The 25240-nt window shown below is 37.5% G+C and overlaps 1 protein-coding gene across 1 annotated transcript in view; it reads right to left on the bottom strand.

Moving 5' to 3' along the window:
• Positions 1 to 22846, bottom strand: part of KIF5B (kinesin family member 5B) — a 44538-nt gene extending 21692 nt beyond the window's left edge. Inside the window, exons 1-13 of the mRNA XM_080810371.1 lie at positions 22621 to 22846; positions 22298 to 22473; positions 13688 to 13775; positions 7022 to 7095; positions 6000 to 6104; positions 5283 to 5331; positions 4677 to 4732; positions 4497 to 4584; positions 4208 to 4332; positions 2802 to 2906; positions 2376 to 2521; positions 1478 to 1626; positions 841 to 1034 (exon numbers count right to left, since the gene is read on the bottom strand). Coding sequence (XP_080666497.1) covers positions 841 to 1034; positions 1478 to 1626; positions 2376 to 2521; positions 2802 to 2906; positions 4208 to 4332; positions 4497 to 4584; positions 4677 to 4732; positions 5283 to 5331; positions 6000 to 6104; positions 7022 to 7095; positions 13688 to 13775; positions 22298 to 22423 — 1305 coding nt within the window. The 5' untranslated portion in view covers positions 22424 to 22473; positions 22621 to 22846. The remainder of the gene's footprint in view (positions 1 to 840; positions 1035 to 1477; positions 1627 to 2375; positions 2522 to 2801; positions 2907 to 4207; positions 4333 to 4496; positions 4585 to 4676; positions 4733 to 5282; positions 5332 to 5999; positions 6105 to 7021; positions 7096 to 13687; positions 13776 to 22297; positions 22474 to 22620) is intronic.
• Between the last annotated feature and the right edge of the window lie 2394 nt (positions 22847 to 25240).

The following is a 25240-nucleotide window of genomic DNA, read 5'->3' as shown; positions in this document are numbered from 1 at the left end:
TGCTCTTGTTTTCCCCTTCTTTTTCTGGTTCATAATTTGTTTTTCACACTACTAACGGACATAATCAAAACAGGAAAACACTATTTCCACTTTATTTTGTTCCCTCTCTAATCTCCTGCATCACCTTTGAGTCCTTAGATCCCTGATTCTAAGAAATCGTTTTATTAAGGCTCTCCAATGACCCAATGCCGAATTTCCGTTTGAAAATTCTTTTAAAGGGAAAAAATAATTATGTCTCACAGTTTCTGCACTAAAACAGAAACTGTGATTTTGTTATTTTTATTAATACAGATGACCCTCAAACAATGTGAGGGTTAGTGACGCTGACTGTGCCCCCCCACAAGAGAGTTAAAGATCCACATATAACTTCTGACTTACCAAAAACTTAACTCTTACTAGCCTGCTATTGAATGGAAAGCTTACCAATGAACAACTAATACATATTTTTGTTAATGTATTGTATATATTTTTAAATTACTGTTATTTTTAATTTTACATTTATATTTTATATTTATAGTTAATTATATATTTTATATAAAATTTTTATTTTATATTTAAATATAATTCATATTTTTAGTATAGCAAGCTAGAGAAATGTCATTAAAATCATAAGAAAAATATATTTATATTACTGTATTTATTGTAAAAATCCATATCTAAGTGGATCCATGCAGCTCAAACCAGTGTTATTTGAGGGTCAACTTCACAACGATTTTCATAAAGTTAACAGAAACCAAAGAAGATGTATAAAGGTCCCCTGGACCTATAGCATTAAAATTAAAAATAAAAATACCTATGCCATAACATTCTAAAACAAACTAGAACATGAACAATACCTACCTTGTCATCAAGTTGTTTGTACAATTTAGCAATTTCTTCTTCACACTTTCTTCTTTCAGCATCAGTAAAGTTTCCAGTAACTCCAATTGTAGCTGCTGGTTTATCATTGGTAATAGTAATATCCTTATCTACGGCAAAAGCTTCCAAGTTGGCTTTCTCTTTGTCAAACTGCTCATCAATAGGCACTGTTTCTCCTAAAACAAGAGAAAGCATAGTTAGTAAACTATCCACCTGTCTAAAATGAATTACAATTTTATTCAATTTCAACAGCTCTCACCAACTTTCTTATCAGCTCAGTCTGAGATTTGAGAAGCTGCAATTACTTTTAACTCACCTCCATCTTCTAAATCCAGTCACCAAATCTTATAAATTTTATTGCTTCCACCCTACTGTAGGAACCTTGCCATCTGTGACGACTATAGCTTCCAAGATGGCCTCTGTGCCTCTATTTATCATTACAGATAAAATTAGGATTTAAAAGATTTTATTAATTTTTAATTGATGACCCCAATGCTTAAAAAGTAAAAATGGATATGGTTTGTTAATTTTATTTATATTTGTTATTAGTCTCAAATTTATAAAATAGCTTTACATTCATATTCAACAAACTCCAAATGACATATTCATAAATTATTACCATTACGCCATCGGTTGAGTTCATTTTCAAGCCACTGAATGGTATTCCGCAGGGTCTTATTTTTTTCCTTTTCTCTTTCATATTTCTTTTTCCACTGTTCTGCAGTTAATTCTACATTTACACAAACTGTGTTCTTAATTGTTTTGGCCCTAAGAGAAGTAATTGCAGGAAAAAAAAATGTAACTAGAATTAATTACTTTCAATTGATATCCATACGTGTTACATATATATGAAGGGGTGTGTGTATATATATGTATTTTTGGTTATGCAACTTGACTATTCTTGTTAATTATCTTTATAACTAAATACAAAGAACCATAATTACTATAGTACTTATTTACAAGCTAAATAAATTTGTGTCAGTTCTCAAATTTGTGAATAGCTTAAAAAAAAAAACAACAAACAAAAACAAAAATAACCTGATGAGGATAAAAAAACAAGGGCCCCTATTTTCCCAATTCATTTGCAAGGATAAATTAATAATAAAAAAAAATTACTGTTGAAAGTCAAAGATAAATCACCACTACCGACTTTCCTAGGTTAAGCAATTCATATTTGGCTATCTCATTATGTGAACCTATCACATATGTCAACAGGCTAATACAGGATTATATTTGCCAAGCTTTTCTTTATTATCTGATTTAAATGCTTACTTTCTTTAATGCTGAATTAAAGCTTCTCATATAAATTTGACTGAAGTTAACATATGACTTTGATATGTACTAAAACAATTCAAATCCAAGCAGCTTTAAAAATGGACCTTGTTTATATTATCTCTCAATTAAAAAGCTGTCTAGCATATTACAAAATGCACTGATTTGAATAATACCTACCCACATTTTTCTAGACTTAATAAACAAAAGACCTGTCATTTAGACTTTGTATTTTAACAACTAACCTTTGACCAAACAGGAGTGTAGATTTTGTTTCAGATTCATTGTATGATGATGGAGAGCAGCAAATTACAATAGTGGTTCTACAGTTGCCACCTAATGAGTCTTGAAGGATTCTTGTCATTTTACTATCTCGATATGGAACATATGTCTATGAACATAAAAAACATAGAAGACCAATGGGCTTCTAAGGAATAAAATTTGTTACAGAAATATGTTACACTTTCAGTAAGTTACAAAAGGATTTTGGTTATTTTAACGGATTAATATTAAGAGGAGAACTAAGATCTACATACTAATACTATAAATTCCTGTAAGACAACTAATTCACACACACTGATTCAAACACACCGAATCTTTCAAACATCCGTGCATCTACACACATGGATCCCCAGAAGACAACAACAAGGAAAGAGAAGATGTGCACTCACACTCCCCTCAGCCAGAGCAGAAATGACATTGCCAAGAGCAGAAAGGGACTTGTTGATGTTCTTCGCTTCATCCAGCACAGCGCCTTCAGCTCCAGTTTTACTAACCTACACATACGATTTCAAAAGAATGAAATAAAATTTTAAGCTTCTTCAAATTTTCTAAAAAGTTCAGGTCATCAATAGCCAACAAACAACAACACAAAAACCTCCATTATTTTATCTGCCAAGTATTTATTCTAAGCTATCACTATTTCTTGAGCATTAAACTTCTGAGAACTTGGTCAAGTAACTAGGTGCATGACAAGAATGTCATTAAGGAGATAACAAATTTTATTTCAAGTTTGTGCTCTTGAAAATAACAAATCTCATGTACATTTGCCATTTACTATTTGTTAACCCCCTTTGCTTCATTAAAAAAGGGGAAGCTTTTAACATTTGCTGAAGTATAATATTGATACTGTAACTATTACAGACTGAATTTAAATATAAAAGCAAACTTCTTTTAAGAAGATGTGAAATGCATATGTTAAAGACAGAATAAAATAGTATGTTAACAATACTGGCCGAAGAAACACCTCTCAGAATTCACAAAAATCAAAGACAAGATGTGTTTAAGACTTAAGTAAAAGGGAACAGGCATGTCATTTTAATCAGAAGAAAAATTAGCAAAATGGCCAAAATGGTTACAGAGATCAATTATTAAAATATTTGAACTTATTTTAATTTTTGCATAAACTACAATCAGATTAGTATATGGTATAGTCTGTAATTATTAAATAATCAACCAAGGAAAGAAAGGGGTACAACCAAACCAGAGAAGATTAATGGATAGTTACCAGTTTTCACAGGGAGCCCACAGCCAGTATGGTAACAGGTATCAAAATTAAGGAAAAGGATACCTAATAAAGTTTATAACAATAGGGCGCCTGGGTGGCTCAGCGGGTTTAGCCGCTGCCTTTGGCTCAGGTCATGATCTCGGGGTCCTGGGATTGAGTCCCACATCAGGTTCTCTGCTCAGTGGGGAGCCTGCTTCCCTCTCTCTCTCTCTGCCTGCCTCTCTGCCTACTTGTGATCTCTGCCTGTCAAATAAATAAATAAATAAAATCTTAAAAAAAAAAAAGTTTATAACAATATACTAAACAAAATTCTCAATAAAATCATACACCTTAAGTCAAAGGTAACACCTATTGACTGAACTGGACTATGGCACAAATGACAGTAATTTGGAACTGGTTTTTCAGTTTAAGTAGTCATAAGCATTGTCATCAAAGCTTTTAACTCTCAGAAATATTAGCAAATCCAATTTTATAGTTTTTAACATGTTAACAATGAATAATGTCAAAGTCCAAATTCAAGCAAAAGTTTTTTAAAATGCTTAAGTATCTACCAGAATATAAAGATTTTACCTTTTCACTACCAGCTAAATCAACCAGATAAAGTTTTCCACTCAGCTTTTGTTCTGTTTGCGTGTTCTCTTGTTTTACATTAATAAGAAATATACTGTGACTCCTAGAGCTATGTTCATTCATATCTGCAATGAAATAACACAAACAACTATAAACAAACATGGCTTTCCCTTACTAATAATTTCTAAAGCAATTCTTTACATAGAAATCTAATACAGTTAATCAATTTCATAAAGACATTTTAAGGCAGCTTTGTACCTTAACTAGTGTTAATAAACATCCTACTTACTTGTAACTGCTACATGTCTGTTGGACTTTCCTTCGTCAATGGTATCCATAACTTCATCTGGACTACATACAAAACGCTCTGTGCACCCCTATAAAGTATTTTTTGAAGTATGTCAATAGCTTTAAAATTGTTTATCACAGGGCTTTTCTAAACAAGCATTCTATATCATTTTATAAGTACCTTTACATAGGGAACTCGATTTTTATCTTCATGAACTGAAAGATTGGTCTTTGAAACTGAAAAAGAAAAATGAAGAGTATCAGCAAGATTCTCCTCAACTCTAAAACTAGTTATGAAATAGCTTATTCAATTGATTGTTTCCTTTCCCAAGTGACCTAATAATAGATAAATTTTAAAAATACAACATATCACTATTTAAAAAAGACTGCAGAAACAGTAGGAGATTTAAATAGAAACTAATTCAGCAATATAGAATTTTAGGTCCAATGCAACCTCTACCACACACATTTGAAAATAATAATAACCCAGAATGGTTTAATAGTCTGTCTGAGGGCAGTGAATCTGAAGACAAGGACTCACTACCTCTAACTGTAATTCAATTCTCTAATTACTACCTAAGAAACACAAACACCCATAAATATGTGCTTTAAGTAAGTTATTCAACAAGTCAAAAGCATTCAACTAACTTTAAAAGAACTTTAAATATACCTGTTTCCTACAATTTAAGTCAATTTCATATAGGTCTCTTAGAAATGATTTCATATCTACTATTAAAAAAAAGGTAATATGCTATTTTAAAATGCTAAGAGCAAAACTGTAACTTACCATCTAACAGGTCCCTTATCTTATCCAAATAAATTTCAAAATATGAAACCTGAAGGTAAAAAAATGAAGGAAAAAAAGATTAAAATTTTAAAATAATTTATTCACTTGTTCATTAAAGTTATTGGGGTCCAGACTAGGGGGCAGAGTTATCAACAACTCAGCCACAGCTCATGTTCTACCAGGAAGATATGAACTCTCTAAACTGCTCATGTAACTAAATAGCAATTTCCATTATGTATCTTCATCTAAAATGAATTAGACTCATGAGAACAGTAAGAACCTTTGAGTTTAGGGCACCTGGGTGGCTCAGTCAGTTAAGCAGCTGCCTTTGGCTCAGGCCATGCATGATCCCAGGGCCTCAGCAGGGTGTCTGCTTCTACCTCTGCCTCCCCGCCCACCCCCCTTGCAGTCTCTCACTCTCTCTCTCAAAAATAAAAGCTTTACCAGAACAACAACAACAACAAAAACCTTTGAGTTTAGTAACAAACTCCTTCACTTTTATAGAGAAGGAGGTGAAGACAAAAAGAGATTTTGTGACCCTGTTTAAGGTCATCTAATGGTATGAAGAACCCCAGTTTACTAACCCTAATGATCTTTCCACTGTAACTGTCCAAAGAACTTTTAAAATATTTTTTAAAAAGGAAGAACATTTATTATTTCTAGGAGTAAAATTATTCTAGGTGTAAAACAGAACACAATCTTTCCCAAGTCTTATACCTTAATATGAAATTCCAAATTTTCGTCCATGGAGTAAATGTAATTAAAAATATCTTGCACTATTCTTGGAATAATCCCCATGCCTTCTGGATCATGAAGTTTACCCTAAACAGAAAACAAAATGAGACTCAAAGAAATATGAATTAAAAGTAAAAATTTTCAATCTACAATTTGCCATAACAAGGGACAGTAGTTGTAACTGTGGCCATTTTTTTGGTGAAAACAGCTCTACAAATACCCAAAAAAAATCCAATTCAACTATTACACATTGGTAATTTATGCATAAATACTGAATGTGAACAATAAGGGTTACCAACGGTTCTAAGCCTTTTTGGATTTAGATTATCCATGCTTGTGCAATAAACTTATTTTCGAAGAGGTTTTAGTCTGTTTCTTCCCACATATGTCTTTATTGTTCCTTCAAGTCAAATCAACATAAATGCTAGAAATGTCTTTGTTCTCTGTAACTTTATGGAGTAATATGAATTACACTAAAATAAGCAGTCATTTTAGACAGAATGCTCAGATAAATGATAAAAGCAGATGCTTTGTAGCAGCAGCGTAAGATAACAAATAGGCTGTTTCTAGATGAAAGTTTAGGCAGGACCACATCTTACTAAGAACAGCACCAAAAACTGTGGAGACATTCTTATTAAAAAGAGTTGCAGATATTTGGAGAGAATTAATTGCTCTGAATAGAAATGAAAACATATGAAACATTTAAAATTTCAAATTTCCATTATAAAGTAACAGGAAATTCCCATTAATTCTAAAACACTCATCTTTTGTGGTTATGCTAATAAAACAAAGTTAAGATAGGATTTCAAGTATATAACGTCATTATTTGAACTCCAGGACTGATTAGATTCCAACAATGAGGTTATCTGTATATTATTTGTACCAGAGAATCCAATAAAGAGTAAATAAATATGTTTAAGCATGATAAAATAATTTCACAAATAATGAATGAATGCACACTCTATTCTGCAAACTACATGCAAGTACAGATTACAAAATGTTACCTCCATTGTGTGTGTCTTCCCAGAGGATGTCTGTCCATATGCAAATATTGTTCCATTGTATCCTTCAAGTACATCTATGAGAAAATAAGATTTTATACCTCAGGTGATTTTTTTTTCCCTCTAAAATAGAGTCATAAGAAATTACTTAAGAGTCTTAGAAAACACTGAAAAAATTCATGTTTTAATGTATTTCAAAGTAAACTACAGACTTCAGTACACTTTCACCTAAATACTTCACCATGCAGGTATCTTTAATTAGGATTCACTTTCCAGTTTTATTCCATTTTCCAGTTTTATTCCTGAGGTAAAATTTATATACAATGAAATTATAAAATTTATATACAATGAAATTTATATACCTCTCTTAAGCATGGATCTTTAAAAAAAATTATATTCATCTATTTGAAAATCCTAGAGAGCATACCATGTGTAATTAGGTAAAATTAAGACACTTTTTGTCCTGACTCTTGTTTGCCACCTCCCACTTATCCTTCCTCTCACACTGCTGTTTTGTGTTGGTCAAAATGATCAAATCTGACAATTTCACATGGTTCAACTTCAGTTACACCATAATGTATACTGTTCCCCACACTGTGATACTCTTCTCATGTGGGTATGCTTTGGTCCATGTGTCATCTCTACCTGGAAGGCAACCTCCTTTCCTTCTTACTCTGTGCATCCTTTAAGACTAGCTTAGGCTTTGCTTTTTCCTCCAATCCAACTATATAAACCAGTCATCTCATTCTGTGTGTTCTTACAGCATCTATATTTAAACATTATACTTATAGCTGCCTATTGCAACTGTCAATTTACTTACCTGCCTTCTTCACCAGCTTTTAAACTCCTTGAGGCCAGGACTGTGCTTACCTCCCAGCACAGTGCCTGGCACTTAGTAGGAACTCAAATGCTTGCTGAATGATTATTGCCATTACTAACACAGCGCATCTTTCTAAAGCCTCCCTCCCTCTTTAAAATATACTTTTGCTGTTCTTGTGAGAAACAGAGATGGACAACTATGGGTATGTATTACTTCTCTCATACTTTGTAAAAAAGAAAAACATTTAGTAAGCAAGACAACAGCATAACACCTTCGAAAAGTCACCTCTCTCTGAACTTCCTCATGAGGAAACGTCCTCATCAGCAAAGGGGAAGGCTTAATTAAGAGAAGGCTACGAAAATTAGAAGTCCTCATATAAAATTATTACTGCTAACATTTGAGAGCACACAATGTGCCAGGCTCTTATAATTTTTCATATATTAATATATTAAATCCTCACAAAACTCTATGAAAGGTACTATTTGTAGTCCCACTTTATAGATGATGAAACTGAGAAAAGAGAGATTAATTTGCTCTACTTCCACAACTAGCAAGATGGAGGTGGGATGCAAACCTAGACAATCTTGGTTTTAAGGACATACTCTTAACCACTGCACTGTACTATCAAGGAACACAGGAACTAAAATAAATATATGGCAGGCCACATCTGTAAAAATTAAAAGTAAATGCTGTGGCAGCCAGTTCAGGTCAGGAAGCTATGGTAGGAAATCTATGAAGACCTGGTATGATGGGCAGCATACAGCAAGTATTGAGTAAGTGACAACTACTTCATACATGAAGTAAAAAGATATCACTCAGATTTGGAATTCACTAGAGTATCAGTGGGTTAGCCTCATTCAAAATAAAGAAAACTTATCTAATGAATCTACAGAAAGGAAAAAAGGAATAGCTCTGTACATAATAAAGTTATATGTATGTGTGAACATATATATATATTCACACACACACAAACTTTTACAGAAATTTATGAAATAGTGCTTCAGCCAACTGACAGGAGCCCAGATAGTACCAGTTGCTTCAGGTCACCCTTGGCAGCTTGCTCATCAAATCTGCATCCCAGAAGAAATACCTACTCACCCATCATTTTGCTGATCGCTGTCTACCAGAAGTTTCTAACCACAGTCTTCCATCAGATTTGTTTGCAAGTGACTGTCCCAACTCCACCCTGCCATGTATTTAATTGGTTTCCCATCCTCAGACCTCGCCAGGAACCCACCACTTACCTCACTTCTTTCCTTAAATCTATGTTTATTTACTGGTAACTCCTCCACATTCATAATCTTGTCCTAGGCAACGCCCACTACCTACTACATCCAGTCTCCTCCGAAGTGGTAGAGAGCATTTGGACGGAGATAAAGGAGTCAGTCAGGTAATACTTTTGTAATACAAACTGCAAAACTGGCATAGAAGCTGGAGACAGTGACAGAGCTTTCTACTACAATAGTTACTTTAAGTCTAATTTTGTAGAGTGAAAACACCGTAGGCTATGAATTATCCCAAGCACAATTATTGTTGACTAAATCAAGAAAGTAATTTCTTCTCCCAGAAGAGAGGAAACAAGCAGCAAATGGTATCTGTTGTGCTTGCTTCTTCATACCAGGCCCCAGGTAAAGTTCTTTTTCATGAATCCTCTTTTTAAATTTTCATAGACCCTTATTTTGCAAAATAAGAAACACGGACATAGAAAGGTTAAGTAACTTCCCAAAAGTCACACAGCTAGGAAGTGGCAGAACCTAAATTTCAATATAGGTTTGTCTAATTCCAAAGCCTGTGTTCTTATCCAAACAGCAAATAAAGGAACTGCTATTCATTGGGGCGCCTAGGTGGCTCAGTGGATTAAGCCTCTGCCTTTGGCGCAGGTCATGATCCCAGGGTCCTGGGATGGAGCCCTGAATCAGGCTCTCTGCTCAGCAAGGAGCCTGCCTCCTCCTCTCTCAGTCTGCCTCTCTGACTACTTGTGATCTTTGTCTGTCAAATAAATAAATTAAAAATTAAAAAAAAAAAAAAAAAGAACTGCTATTCAGAATTCAGTTCCAAACAGTAAAGCAGGAATTTGCTGTGAAGTAAAATAAAAGGACCTAAATTTTGAGGAGGGAAATTTCACTAAATGAATGATGTCATCTTAAAAACTGTAAACAGTAAAGAAACAGAACAGAAGGTAATAGAAACATGTACCTTAGGACTTTAGGACAACATATTTCAAAGAGTTCTAAGAAAGGTAGATATGAGACCATTTTTAAGAGACTATGGGGCACCCGGGTAGCTCAGTCAATTAATCATCTGACTCTTAGTTTCGGCTCAGGGTGATCTCTCAGTTGTGGGACCAAGCCCTATGACAGGCTCTGCGCTCAGTGCAGAATCTGCTTCAGATTCTCTCTCTCCCTCTCCCTACTGCTCATGCTCACGGTCTCTCTCAAATAAGTAAACAACACCTTAAAAAAAAAAAAAAGACTATATAACCAAGGATGTGCAAGAGATAATGTTTCTGTAACAGCAAGCATGAGAAAAATAAAAGTCCAGAATAAGTAAGTCTAACCAAAACAAACAAAACAGAAACCAAGCCCCTAAAAAAGAGCTTTTTAAAATATTCAGAAGACGACTAATGTCTGAGTAGACCTACACGGCCCAGAAAATAAAATGTTAACAGACAATATAAGACAGAGGGTATTCCCATTTTATTACCACCTTCTACAATATTATCCTCAAAATGAAACAACAGAATAAACACTGTCAAGAGAGACTTCAAGGCTGAGGTGGGTAAGACAATGAAAAGAATGGTTTTAAGTGAGCTCAAGTTTCTAGTTATAAGAGAATATTTCATAGATGAAAATTTCACAGCTACCATAGTTGATTTTTAAAAGCCACGGAGAACAAAAGCAACAGAAGATGACTAACTTGTAAATGTTATACTCATTTTCAAAAAGGAAAAATGATAGATTATTTTTGGTACACCAAAATTTCACTGAAGAAAACCTACAGATGAACTAAATTCATTTCCTGTACCATGACTTCGTAAGAGGACCCAACTTTTTCATCATATTCTTGTTGACAAACTAAAAACCAGAGAACTGTACAAGAGAATCTGAAGTTGGCTGACTACCCAGTGTGACTTAATTAACTCCCAAAAACTTTACTGAGTTTTTAGAAGGCTAAGGACCACAGCCCATTAAGCACCTTATAAATGATTTAGAGTAATATTTTTCAAACAACAATGTCTATAAATAAGGAGTTTAGCAGAATTTCAAAATTCTGCTGGATTTGGATTAATTCCAACAATCCAAATATGCTGAGAGCCAACACATATCCCTAATAAGATAACCATAAAAACAAAACTCAAAATATAATCAAGAGCTAAAACGAACAGGGAATCCACACTTTAAAAGCTTATAGTCAAGGGTGCCTGGGTGGCTCAACTGTTACACGCCTGCTTTCAGCTCAGGTCATGATTCCGGGTTCCTGGGATTGAGCAAGCGCCATACTGGGCTCCCCGCTCTATGGGAAGCCTGCTTCTCCCTCTCCCACTCCCCCTGCTGTTTCCCTCTCTCACTGTCTTTCTGTCAAATAAATAAATAAAATTAAAAAAAATAAAAGCTTACAGTCAAATTTTAAAAACTCCAATATTCAAGTATAGAATGGGATTTAATGTTGGCTCCAGCAGATGTGAAAAAGACCTTATACACTTAAATTGCTCTTGAGCTCATGAATCAATACCTTAGTATTTTAAAAAAAGTAATGTAAAATCTTAGCCTGTACTGATGAAAAAATTACATTGAAATACGAAGAATGTAACATAATTGTGTTCTGTAACAGATCCACTTGGAAAACTATTTGATGCCTACAAACAAAAGATGACACTGCCTGTTCCTCTTTGTTGCAATCATTTATAGAATCAAGTTAATTCTCCAACAGCTTCTCTGAGTTTTTCAGCATCCAGTCCACTGTCTCTCATTAATACCATTCCTGTTAGGGGCGCTTGGTGGCTCAGTGGGTTAAGCCTCTGCCTTCGGCTCAGGTCATGATCTCAGGGTCCTGAGACTGAGTCCCGCATTGGGCTCTCTGCTCAGCGGGGAGCCTGCTTCCCCCCCCCCCTCTCTCCCTGCTGCTCTGCCTACTTCTGATCTCTCTCTGTCCAATAAAATCTAAAAAAACAAAAAAAAAACAAAAAACCATTCCTGTTTTAATTCTTGGTGGTTCCAGTGTCCATGTAGTAGAAGATCCTACTAAAATACCTCGTTTTCTCCAGATGCCAACTAACCTCTAGACCTTTTCATTACTACCTACACTGCCTTCCTAATGTTAATTAAGTACCTACCGCCTATTATTCCTTCTAGCACCCTGATTTCAAAAAACATTCGAGCCCATTAAGACTGTAACAAACTAATCTTACCACTTCCTTTCACTGTCCCTCAAACCCATTCCCCACACCTGTATTCTCCTTCCTCTCATTCACATTAGATTCCATCGTTCACTATTATCATCATTCTCTTGATTCATCCTCAATTCTTTTGCCCTTCTCCCCCTCTTTTATAATCACCTGGCAATACCCCAACTAGGTAAATTCAGCTCTTCTGGCAGCTAACCTCAAGTGGGCCCTTGGCAATGCTGCCTGGCAATACTGCCACATTTCTTTAATCCATTCCCTTCTACTGCCAGACAACTTCACTCCTTCTCCTAGAACTGCTTACCCCATCTTCACTCTGGGCTAACTTTGTACCCGTGATCACAGAAAAAATGGAATATAAAGAGAGTATCTGTATTTTCTTCCATCACACCTATAGACTTAGTTCTGCCCCAAAACTCTACCTTTTCTCCTCTTACTGGATGAACTGTTTGTGCTCCTACTTAACCCTAACCTGTCCACCTTTATATTGAATTCCATCCTCTCCACTCCAGGGAATGCTACAAGACAGGTTTTTGCCACAATCTAAGAAGTACTTTCTAACAATTAGAGCTGACAAAAAGTAGAATAAATTATATGACAAAGTAATGGCTATTTAACTCTAAGATCCCTTTGACAAAAGGGATTTATGTAGTAATTCGAAGTCCAGATAATCACTCACACCCTCTCGGCTCCAGGGTTCTATGGTTTTAGAAAATATAAACTTGAAAAAGCTTAGTATCAATTAATAGTATTAACTGGAACGTACGCACTTTTCTCACCCTTGGTAACCTCTGTTAAATTGTTCAAGTGTTTTTCTGTTGAACACAAGAGGAGTCTTTGGGGGAAGAAAGAACAATGGAATGGAAGAATGACCAATTGCTACCATTTTCTACTACTTTTTAGAAACCCATCTAACCATTTTGTAATCATTCTCATGCTGCTGCATTTCCAGAACTGCTACCTTAAAAACTCTCTTGGGAATATCTAACAGAACTGCATCTTCCAAGAGCAAGTATGTAATGCTAATATTCTTATACTACCTTTCACTAGGTATTGTATATAAATTACATCGTGGAGGGGTGCCTGGATGGCTCAGTCAGTTAGTCAGCTGCCTTCGGCTCAGGTCAGGATCCCAGGATCCTGGGATCAAGCCCCACGTTGGGCTCCCTGCCCAGCGGAGAGAGCCTGCTTCTCCCTCTCCCTCTGTATGCAACTCTGCCTACTTGTGCTCTCTCTGTCAAATAAATAAAATCTTAAAAAAAAAATTAGATCATGGAATTTGAGCAATAATGTGTTTACTAATTTTATCTCATCTTTTCATTATTTAAACAACTGTCTTCTGCAATTAACTAAAAAAAGGAGTGCATTAAAATGAAAAAACTGGGTAATGGGAAAGATCACAAAATTTTACTTATTGTTGAGACAACAGCATGTTAAATATATTTACCTTTAACAATCTTCTTTGCACAGTCATTATATACTTGCTCTTGAGAGGTGTTTGACTGGAACACTCGGTCAAATGCATACGGCTTGGACTGAAAAACAGAAACAAAGATTTCAACTACACAAAGTAAAGGTGAACGGACATTTCTAAGTTCCTTTAAAGATGCCATCATATAGGGGCCCCTGGGTGGCTCAGTGGGTTAAAGCCTCTGCCTTTGGCTCGGGTCATGATCCCAGGGTCCTGGGATCGAGCCCCGCATCGGGCGCTCTGCTCGGCGGGGAGCCTGCTTCCTCCTCTCTCTCTCTCTGCCTGCCTCTCTGCCTACTTGTGATCTCTGTCTGTCAAATAAATAAATAAAATCTTTAAAAAAAAAAAAAAGATGTCATCATATATTTAACCTTCTAAATAGGGTACCTACTATACATTACTTCGTGTCACAGAATCTTGTGGAAAGGACCTTAAGGATCACAAAGTACAAATCCACTAGAATAAACTCCACAAAACCAAAAATGTCTATTTTTGTCTTTGTTGTATTTCCAGGTCTTACCACTACTATAATAGGCACTCATACATTGCTGAGTGAATTTTATTTAATGACTGTCTACTCTGGCAAGTACTAAGGCTATATTTTCAATAATAATATCATTTTGCTGATAAAGAAGCTAGAATCCTGAAATGTACAAAAGGTGTTAATGACAAAATTAAAATTTAAATTCAAATCTCCAACCAATTCAGAGCTCCCTCCACTACTCCCATTAGGCTTTCCATTTTACTGCAATAGCTTTTCAATCATTTCATTCATGTAACAAATACCTATGGGATGCCCGATATACTAGACATACATCTCGCTAGAATGATGACCAAGACAGACATGCTTTAGTGGAGGTTAAGTAATAGTGGGACAGACATTAGACAAATAATTAAGTGACTAGAATTCTGACTCAGCAACAGAATGCTATGAGAGTATATAAGAGAGGAACCTGAATCTGGGAGAAGGCAGAAGAATGCCAGGGAACCACTCTGGAGAAGGGATATTTAAGAACTGAAAAAAAGAAAGAGTAGCACCTAGCTCATTGCTTGCCTCTTCAATACTAGTCAGGGGAGGGTGAGTGCAGGAAGTACCCTAGGTATTGGACGCATAAATCCTAAGTAGGTTAAGTGGCTGCTTCTGCTCAGGTCATGATCCCAGGGTCCAGGGATGGAGCCCAGGATCGGGCTCCCTGCTCAGCGGGGAGCCTGCTCCTCCCCCTACTTGTGCACGCTCTCTCTCTGTCAAATAAATAAAACCTTAAAAAAAAAAAATCCTAAGGCAGAAATGAGGCTGCAGAATGCAATAAACTAAAAGTTAAGTTGGAAGTTATGGAGCAAAGCTCCAATGTGACAACACAGTGAAAAAGGCAAATAATATATTAATATTATTTTGAAAATTTCTGACCTTGTGGGTCCCCTGAAAGGATCCTGGGGACTCATTTAGAGAACTGACACAGTCTGAAGCATGAGCCAGAGGGATGGAATGAAAAAAATTAGAGTTTAGCATCCATGCAAGTCAAGGAAAAATTATTGAGGGAGTGGCTGTGTCAAATATAGCTGTGAGGTCAAGGCAAAATTGAAAAATACCCATTAACAAAGATTAGAGTGGAAAGAGATTAAAAAAGAATGGCAAGTAGGGGCGCCTGGGTGGCTCAGTCCTTAAGCATCTGCCTTCACCTCAGGTCATGATCCCAGAGTCCTGGGATCAAGCCCCATTGGGCTCCCTGCTCAGAGGGAAGCCTCCTTCTCCCTCTCCTAGTCCCCCTGCTTGTTCATTTCCTCTCTTGCTGTGTCTCTCTCTGACAAATAAATAAATAAAATCCTAAAAAAAGAAAAAAATGGGAAGTAACTAAGAGAAATCTGGCTGTGGGTCTAAAGACTTTTTTTTTAAGGACAAGATTTGAGCAAGTTTAAATGTTGGCCAGAACAATCTAGGAAACTAAAAGAAAAAATAACATACAGATGTGAGAGGAGAGCAAGGTCGTCTAGTATTTGAAAGCTTGCTCTCTACCCTTTCTTAAAGGAAAGGAAGGAAGCTAGACCTTAAATACAACACAATCATGACCATTCAAAAAATCCTTAACTTCATAGAAGACTTCCTAGGCCTCTGCTAAAAAGACCTTACTTTTTAGGAACTATGCTTCAAAATTTCCTTCCCCAAAACTTGGAATAACAATTACAATGAAAAGTACAATGGAACAGATACTCCTAAATGGCTATCCAAAATCATTAATAATTCTCCTTCCCCTTGCAGCTTCCCATTACACAGGCTGGGAAGCTAACTACCTGATAGCCTAGTTTCTTTGCAACCAGTGGCCACATGACCCATTTCTGGATACTACAAACTAAGTGATGGTATGCTGAGGGGTCTTGGAAAAGTGTTTTGTTTTTTTGATAAAAAGGACCATCTCAGTGTAGCTGCCCTTTCTCCTTTCTGGAATGATGAAAAACATGAAGAAAAATCAATAGCTTAAAGATGACAAAAGATAACAGAGTCAGTAAGCAGCAGCACTAGGGGCCTATCTCCAGACTTTTAACATGTGAGAATAATAATCTCTTATTTAAACCACTATTTGTTGTTTGTTTGTCCTCTGTAGCAGAAAGCATTCTTAAAGGATATACTATGATGACTTCACTTTGGCATCAATTAAAAGTTGGCATCTTAATGTCTGACTATTCTTTGCCTGTGAGACAAACATAAAAGTGTCCTTTAAAAAAAAAAAAAAAGATTTATTTATTTATTTATTTGGCAGAGAGAGAGAGAGAGACAGACAGACACACACACACATACAGAGAACACAAGCAGGAGGAGCCAGAGAGGGAGAAGCAGACTCCCCACCGCTCGGGGAGCCCAATGTGGGACTCGATCCCAGAACCCTGGGATCAAGACCTGAGCCGAAGGCAGCTGCTTAACGACTGAGCCACCCAGGCACCCCTAAAAGTGTCCTTTTGCTAAAATTCTACAAAGACATTAACCTTCAATTTTATAGGTGCAACTAAAAAAGAGACAATCTATTCTTTTAGTGATTATACAAGACGTATTTGTGATAAACAATTTTTAAAACACAAGTATATTCAAAATAACAATCACCAGCCCGAGATAAACCACACTAATTTTTTCCATGTGAAAAGAAAATAAATTTTCCTCTTCATGTACCCAGCAAACATTTATTTAGCACCTGTAAGGTATCAGACATTGTAAATGAGTAAAAGAATTTTAGAAATGTTATTTAATTAGTACAGACTACAGGGTTCAAAGAACAGAAAATAAGACTGGGTAGAATCTTAGAATATATGGCTCCTGGGTGGCTCAGTCAGTTAAGCATCTGCCTTTGGCTCAGGTCATGATCCCAGGGTCCTGGGATCAAGTCCTGTGTCCCTGGAATCAAGCCCTGCATCAGGCTCCCTGCTTGACAGGGAGTCTGCTTCTTCCTCTACCCCTCCCCCTGCTTGTGCTTTCTCTCTCTCAAATAAATAAATAAAATCTTAAAAAAGAAAAAAATCTTGGGGCGCCTGGGTGGCTCAGTGGGTTAAAGCCTCTGCCTTCGGCTCAGGTCATGGTCTCAGGGTCCTGGGATCGAGCCCCGCATCGGGCTCTCTGCTCGGCGGGGAGCCTGCTTCTTCCTTTCTCTCTGCCTGCCTTTCTGCCTACTTTGGATCTCTGTCTGTAAAATAAATAAATAAAATCTTTAAAAAATTAAAAAAAAAAAGAAAAAAGAAAAAAATCTTGAATATAAAGCTAAGAAACTGTATAATATAGGATCTAATACAAGTGCTTGAGTAATGTTAACAGAACTGAAATGGAAACAACCTCTAGCATTAAGGAACTCATAATCTCGCAGAGTCAAGAACAGACTGCAACTAGCCAAAATACACATTTAATAAAAATGTATAAAAGTATACTATGAAAACAAAAATTAAACAATGATTAACTCAAACTGGGTTTGCAAGAAGCAAATTAATCAATAGAAAATAGGCAACAGCATGAAGACAACTGCATCTTTCCAAAAGAAGTAATAACATACTAATATAAACATTTAAAAAATATAAAGAACACTACTGAGCTTGAAGTTATCCCATTATTACATCAGTGAAAACAGTGGTCATAAACAATTTAGAAAGAAATATACCAAGAATAATGAGTAATAGGGACACCCAGGAAGCTCAGTCAATTAAGCATCTGCCTTCGGTTCAGGTCATGATCCCAGGATACTGGGATCGAGTCCCACATCAGGCTTCATGCTCAGCGGGGAGCCTGCTTCTCCCTCAGCCTGAGGCACCCCCTGCTTGTGCACATTCTCTGACAAATAAATAATAAAAAAAAAAGAGGGTAACAGTAAAACCTGCCTAAAAAGTACTTTATGCAGGTGTTTACTATGGCATTCCTTACGGCAAATATGCAAACTAAAAAATAACTAAGCTAGGAGTAAGTGATATCTTTGTATGTTATATCACTGTTGAATCAAAAATTAAGTGCTCAGCATTAAGTTGACAAAAATTTTTTAATTCCAAAACTAAACTATAATTTTGTTATGTAAGGTAAATGTTTAATTAGAGATCTAGTCATGAAATTACTAACTGATAATAGCTTCCTGGAATGAAAAACAAGACTTGTGAAATAAAAAAATTACTTCTAATAGTCTACAATTAAGTGACATCTCTTAACCAAAACTTTTCAAATAAATTAAAGAAAGGGAAACTCATGATCTGGACATCCGTATCTTAAAAACCTGGTTCTTGGCCTTGAAATGTATATTATGTCGTCTTATTTCTATGAACCTTCAAAGATACTCCAACTCATAAAATACAATCACATCTGACAAGCTTCAAGGGGACAAAACCAAAGAGGAATAAGCTTATTTGAACTGCAACCATAACTTAGATTTTTTTTTCTTTTAAGATTTTATTTTTAAGTAGTCTCTACGCCCAACACAGGGCTTGAACTCACAACCCTAAGGTTAAGAGTTACAAGATCCACTGACTGAGCCAGCCAGGGACCCTATATCTTAGATTTTTAAGAAATCTAAAAAAAGTGAAGTGGTTCCTGTTTATATCTGGAAAGACCAGGCTGAACACCAAATCTGGTTATAAAGGTCACCCTCCTAGCAGGAATATACCTTTCTCTGGAATTCTGAATAGTGACTCTCCCATCACATGGGATTGTATCTTACCAGACTTTGCTTAGTCTGACAATGATTGTTAGTTAACATACCACTATTGTACAGGTATGTGATGAGGGCTTCTTCTCTCTCTAAAATTTATTTATTTGAGAGACAGAGAGCACGCCTGTGCATGCATGTACATGTGCGAATGCTCATGAAACCCGGGGGGAGGGGCAGGGGGAGAGAACCTTGTGGAGTCTGAGGCAGAGCTCAATCTTGGGACCCAGGAGATCACGACCTGAGCTGAAAACAAGAGCCAGCTAGGCTGGCTTCTTCTCTTTTAATTTTCACTCTTATGGTAATGAGGATCAAACACCATAACATCATTTATTTGAAAAGAGAAATCGTGTTGAGCTATAGGCAAGGAACTGGACAAGATGATCTAATTAGGTTTTACTTTAATTTCAATGAACTACAACAGCCTGTTGTTGGTTCTGACGGTCTCTACGGTATACCATATAAGGAACCATGATTGGTCAAGATACTCAACAATACAAATATGCACGTTCCACTTTTACGATGCATAAAACAGTAACTTTTTCTATTGATTTTTTTTTTCTGGAGTTTTCGGCAGGCTTATTTCAACTACATAAGGTGTTACCCTTGTCCTCTTTTGTGGATAACAAGTTCTCTTCTTTAAAGCAAATTCTATTTTTATCAAGTAAAGGTTTTCCTTAAATAATTCACTTATTTCATTTTTGTGATGTGATATTTATACCTCTTCAACAAGCACTTAATTACCAAAAAAATCTGTATAAAGACTGTAAGACATAGAGAAACACTGTAGGATTACAAGATTTGCCTGCCACAGGATCATATTAAAGTCACTGATGTAACAGGAAAAAAAAGTTTGGACAAAAGTGAAGTTAGATGAAAATGAGAATCCTTAGAAATTATTTTCTACGGGAGCACAGAGTATATCTATAATTCAATCACATTATAAACTAAAATACCTACCCTTTTACATTTTGATTTAACCAGAAGATTGTATACAATCGGTATACAAAATGTTTTAAGATCACATTTAGAATAATTTAGTTTTAAATGCTGCATTGCAGCAATTTTCTTAAAACTGTTCATTTTGAATCAGGATCCAGTAAAATGAACAAAACAAATCTAGAGATTTTTAAAATTTTAAAATTTCACTCTCCCAGCTATCCCTCATAAAATTTTCAAGCCTTTGAAAAATTTCATTAAAAAAAACTGAGACGTCTTGTAACCAATGACTTAGTATGTACAGAAGATTAGCTTTTGAAAATAATGAAGTAAACATGCTGCCTTACATTTCTTAAGGCTATGTGACTCTGCTGTATTTCTGCTTAAACTTATAAAAAAAAAAAGGACTAAAAATGCTTACCAGTTTACCTAAAGACCAACTGTTTATTACGGATTCAAAACTCAATCACCTATCCATTATTTCTATTATCATTTACATTTATTTACATTGTTTAGGAAACTTAAATAAGAACTTATAAGAACTTTATCCAAAGGAAACAACCTAGAATACGAGTGTGCTTACTGTGGTAACTCTTTTCTTTTAACTCTTTCCTCCTTTGTCTTATTAGTGGAGAAAGCTGCCTTCTCAATATATTTTGTGAATCCTATCATTCCAACAAACGAATCTTGGTAATACTTATAGATTTGCTTAAACACACACTAAAATCTCCAAAAATAAGACATTCTTTATACAAGTCTAAAAGGAAAATTGTTTTGATGTGTCAATCACTGTTGAGCAGCTGAATAATCACAAAAACTATGAGAAACTAGTAGCCAGTTTGCCAACTAACCCAGGCCTTGCAAGCTTCCTGATTCCATGTCAGAGATAGCCTAAAGGAAAAGGATGACTACTGTGCTTAACTTCGTAGTGTTACCAATGTCATTTATCGTTTTTCTCATGAACTTGTTAACAAAAAACCAGCCCACAGTCTTCACACAGTAGTAGCTGGCAGCTGTTGGTAATCTAATGACTTCTTTGCCAAAAGCCTACAGAGCAACAAAGAGCTATGATATTCAATTTCTAAAGCTGACCTTTGCAAACTTTCACATAAAAATTCTTAAAAGAACTTCAATCCTGTCTTGTATGTCAATGCTCTTCACCATCAATGTCCCATCTCCTATGACCCCCTTTGTTGTTTTTCCAAACTAAACTGTGCAAACAATCTGCTAAATACGGAAGGCCATCAGAGAAAAAAACACTAACATTTTAGATTTTGTACCATGATAGCAACATAGAAAAAAATTCTGCCACAATGGCATTACCAAAAAAGATAAATTTAATTATTTTAGTCACAATTCACTGTTCTGTAGGCAGTGTCCTACTACCCATTTTAATCTTCCTGAACTGGGGTTGTAAAATATTTGTAGACACCTTTCAATACCAGAGATCAGACCTAAAATAAAATAAAATAAGTTAAAAAAAAAAATCAACCTTACATTCTGGTTTTCTTGACAATAATCAACCAACTCTGGTCATGTTTTATACCACAAAGGACACTATTTCTCCATCCTTGAGATTTATCAAAATCAATTTTTCTTCAAGGTAGAAGTAGGGATCTAGTACTAACAAGAAGTCCAATTTATTGATCACATTTATTTTCTTTTTAAAGCTTGCGTTTGTAATACCCTAATACAAAATTAACACTCTTTGCTATACTGCTACCCCATAAAACCCAGTAAAAGCAGAGGTCATTCTGGGCACCTATTTGACCCAGTCTGAGTTGGCCAGATCAGCTAGAAAACTGAAGAAAATTGATCACTCCTATTTCAAAAGAGAACTCAGTCTTTTTACAGTCGTCGATTCGCAATTTGTAATAGTTAACATGAGCATTCATTCATCACTCTAAGGACGGGTGGGTGGACATAAGAGATACAGGTATATTTGTAGTCGTTCGATCATTTTTTCCTTCTCCCGAGAGAAATATGGTTCATCATGTAGCTGTGTCTTCTGTTTCTATACAGCTAGGTATGTTTACTACTTAAGGTGCAGTAGGGCTGGTCTTGAACCTCAACATTCCTAGCTGAACTTTAATCCTGCACGTGTTACAAATGGTAAACTTGGGGTAGTCCAAAATACTAACAGCAAATACGCACACACAAGCAGAAACATACGCAAATATGCACTAAACTCTCCCCGGACAGTTCCTCCAGCGCCCCAGGTGGGGGAGTGTCCCAGACGGAGACCAGGCACCTCCCTTCTCTGGGCACTTAAGACCCGGTGAGGGCGATCCAGGAACACCCATGGAGCTGCGCAGTCTCCCCCCCCCCCCCCACACCAGCGTTATTTGAACCGGCAAACTCTACCGGGGGCGGGGTTGGGGACACCACTGCTCGTTCTCAATTCTGCACCCCGCCACTTCCCAGAACTCCGGGCCCAGTCAGGCGCAAAGGAGCGGGACGGAGGGTGGGGACCGGGATCACTCACCGCAATCATGACCGTGTCTTCTCCCTGAAACTTGGCGATGTACTTATCGCCGCGGTTCACCTCAGACTCGTTGAGAGGTCTGAAGCGACACATCACTTTGATGTTGCACTCGGCCGGGTCCGCCATCTTCCTCGCTGCCGGGGCCGGAGGCCGGGAGCCACTCCCCGCCGCTCAGTCTGGAAAGAAGCGGGCCCGAGCTGAAACTAAGCGTCGCGAAGGCCGAGAGAGTCAGCAGTCTGCAGCGCCGCGCTTCCCCCGGCGGGAGTGGCCGGGAAACCCGGACTCGAAGCACCGGCGCCGGTAGCCGTCGCCCTGAAGCTCACTTCCGATCCATCATGGCAGCCATGGCGGCGGCGGCACGGGTGGAGAGTCCGCGGCTCCTCAGCTTCTCTCTCCTCGGCCTGGGCAAACTACAGGGGCTCGAGAGGATTCCAGACCCCGGGAAAGTCGCCCCCTACTTCTTCGGAGACAGCAGGCCGGGCACACCGTTTGCCCGCCCGGCTGTCCGCTCGCCGGCTCGCCGGCAGCCGCCCGATCACTCCCGAGGCCGCAGACCGGCGACTGGGCGTCGGGATGGGCGGTGCGCGAGGAGCACGGCGCAAGCGCGGCGGGTCCCGACTCCCTGACAACCAATCCGCGTCCGCGTCCGGCCGCGCCGCCGCCCTGCCGCCACTCTTCGCCCAGGGGTCGCGGATTCAAGTTTTACCGGACGCTCACTGCCAGAGGTAACTTCGGTTACCCCGCTGCCCGACCTGACCGCAGAATTTCCCAGAACGAAGGCAGATGCGCTTAGCTTTCTTTTCTTCAGGGGTCAAGGGATTTGTTAAAACTTACTTTATAGTTTATTTAAATATAGTACTATATTCCTAATAAGGAAGTGTTTGCTTTCTATTTGGTCTGGAGATAAAATTGGTTCCCAGTCCACCTTATTAGAGCGCCTTGCCAGAGAAAAGATTTGAATGAAGGGTGACGCGTGGCTCTCCAGTTGAAGTGGTTACTATTTCCTGAGAGAGTGGGCTGGCGAGTCAAGAAAGAAAAAGGAAATTTATCCTAAGGCATGAAGAAGATCACTAAACAAAGGTGAAAAGTAGGGTGAGCGGGGAGAAGGCCCTCAGTCAGTCAGAGGTCCCACTTCTCTGGGAATAAATATATGGAACTCAACCCCGGAGGAATGACGGACCTGAGTCATTCCTGGATAAAAGACCTGGATGAATTTGTGGATTACATGTCTAAGGGAAACCACTCAGCCGTTGAAGTGGTTTTTTGGAACGGTGGATACAATAATGGTTCTCAACTGGAAGTCGCTCTGAGGTACTGTGAAAGGAGAACTGCAAAGACAATCAGGAATCCTTCGTCTGGGTCTCAATTATAGTTTGTAAAAAGAATGATTGCATTATAAAAACCTCCAGGGCTCTCTGTCTTTGCCCAAGACATACCTCAAGAAGTTAACCCATACCTCAACAGATAGAGGTTTGTTGATCCACTGCAATAGAGAGCTCACAACTGAGGAACTGGGGGGCAGCTCACCAAAGGAAAAGATGGAGTTACACAGCTCTGGAGGAAGTGTGGAGTTAGGGTAAAATTTTGATGAAGTTGTGTTTCAGTAGGCTCTAAATAAAGCAGAGCGTTGACATCACGTCTAGACTACAAGTGGACCTTAGGTCCTGTTTCCCTGAGAACTACAAAAGTAAGGCAGATGTGGACTGTTGTCTTGAGAAACCCCTGTCCCAAAGCTCTGCACCTGGCTTGATAGTCAATCAAGGCTGCTTCTCTAGGTCTTAGATCCTCCAAGCAAGAGTAGGATGTTTTGTTTATACCAATAAAGTTTCAAACAGTGATTCTGATAGTCTGTAATTCTAGAGAACAAAGTTTTCAGTGAACAAGAGAATAGCAGTTACTCAAAGAAGGAGGTCGTGGCACGTGGGCCACTAGTTTTCTACCTTTGCTGCAGGATCTCTTGAACACCCTCTCCTCTTCCCTCATGCTCTTTTCTCTGAGCCCATTTCTTCAACAATTGCTTGACTCTCTTATCTTCTTATCTACAGACCTGACATTCCCATCTCTCTAGCTGCTTACAGGCTACCTTGTTTAGGATGCATTACCTTAATGTCAAATTTGACGTTCCAGAGACCAAATTAATTATCCTCTTCTTCCTGCCAATACTCAGTTCAATTTTCCAGTTTGATTACCAGCCTCAGCATTCTTCTGCACTCCCAGGTTAAAGCAGTTCCAGTCACCTGTCACTCCACTATTACTTCATCATCTATACATGAAGAATAGAAATATGGTAGTCTGTCTCTAAAGTCCCTCAGCTTCTATTCCAGCATGTCCATGTGTCTTCAGCTCAGAAGATCTGGGGAATTATTGGTCCAGAGCAGTGATTTTCAAATTCCCCATGGTGTAGGGGTTCCAAAAATGTGACTCGGGATTTCATGATATGGGGAAGGAAAGGAGATTGATGGAAGGGCCAAGGAATTAGGCTCTGGAAACATCTGCTGTTCAAGGCACTTCAGTTGCAACTCTTGCCTTTTCCTTCCTTCTGCACAGCAGATATGGAAGCTCAGACTTTATGAAAACAAAATCCAGAAAGGGAAGTGTCTTGCAAGAGTCTTCTGCTTTCAGATATGACATACATAACTTCTTCTGGGCAAGGAAGCATAAAGAGCCTGACCCTGCACAGGACCAAGAAGGAAAAAAATACTATGTGAAAAACAAAATATTTCTAAAAGTTGTCCTGTCACATTAGTGAGGAATAGTGGTTTTAAGCAATAGGCTTTAAGAATTATTTTCATAGGTTCCCCTGGGTGGCTTAGTTAAGTGGCTGCTGTCAGCTCAGGTCAGCTTTTTATTTTTCTTTTTTTTTTATATATATTTTTATTAGCATATAATGTATTATTTGCCCCAGGGGTACAGGTCTGTGAATTGTCAGGTTTATACACTTCA

This window comes from Martes martes, assembly GCF_963455335.1.
Source record: "Martes martes genome assembly, chromosome: 8".
Classification (NCBI taxonomy): Eukaryota; Metazoa; Chordata; class Mammalia; order Carnivora; family Mustelidae; genus Martes; species Martes martes.
Note: the sequence above shows the minus strand (reverse complement) of the source record. Positions and strands in the feature narration are given on the sequence as shown.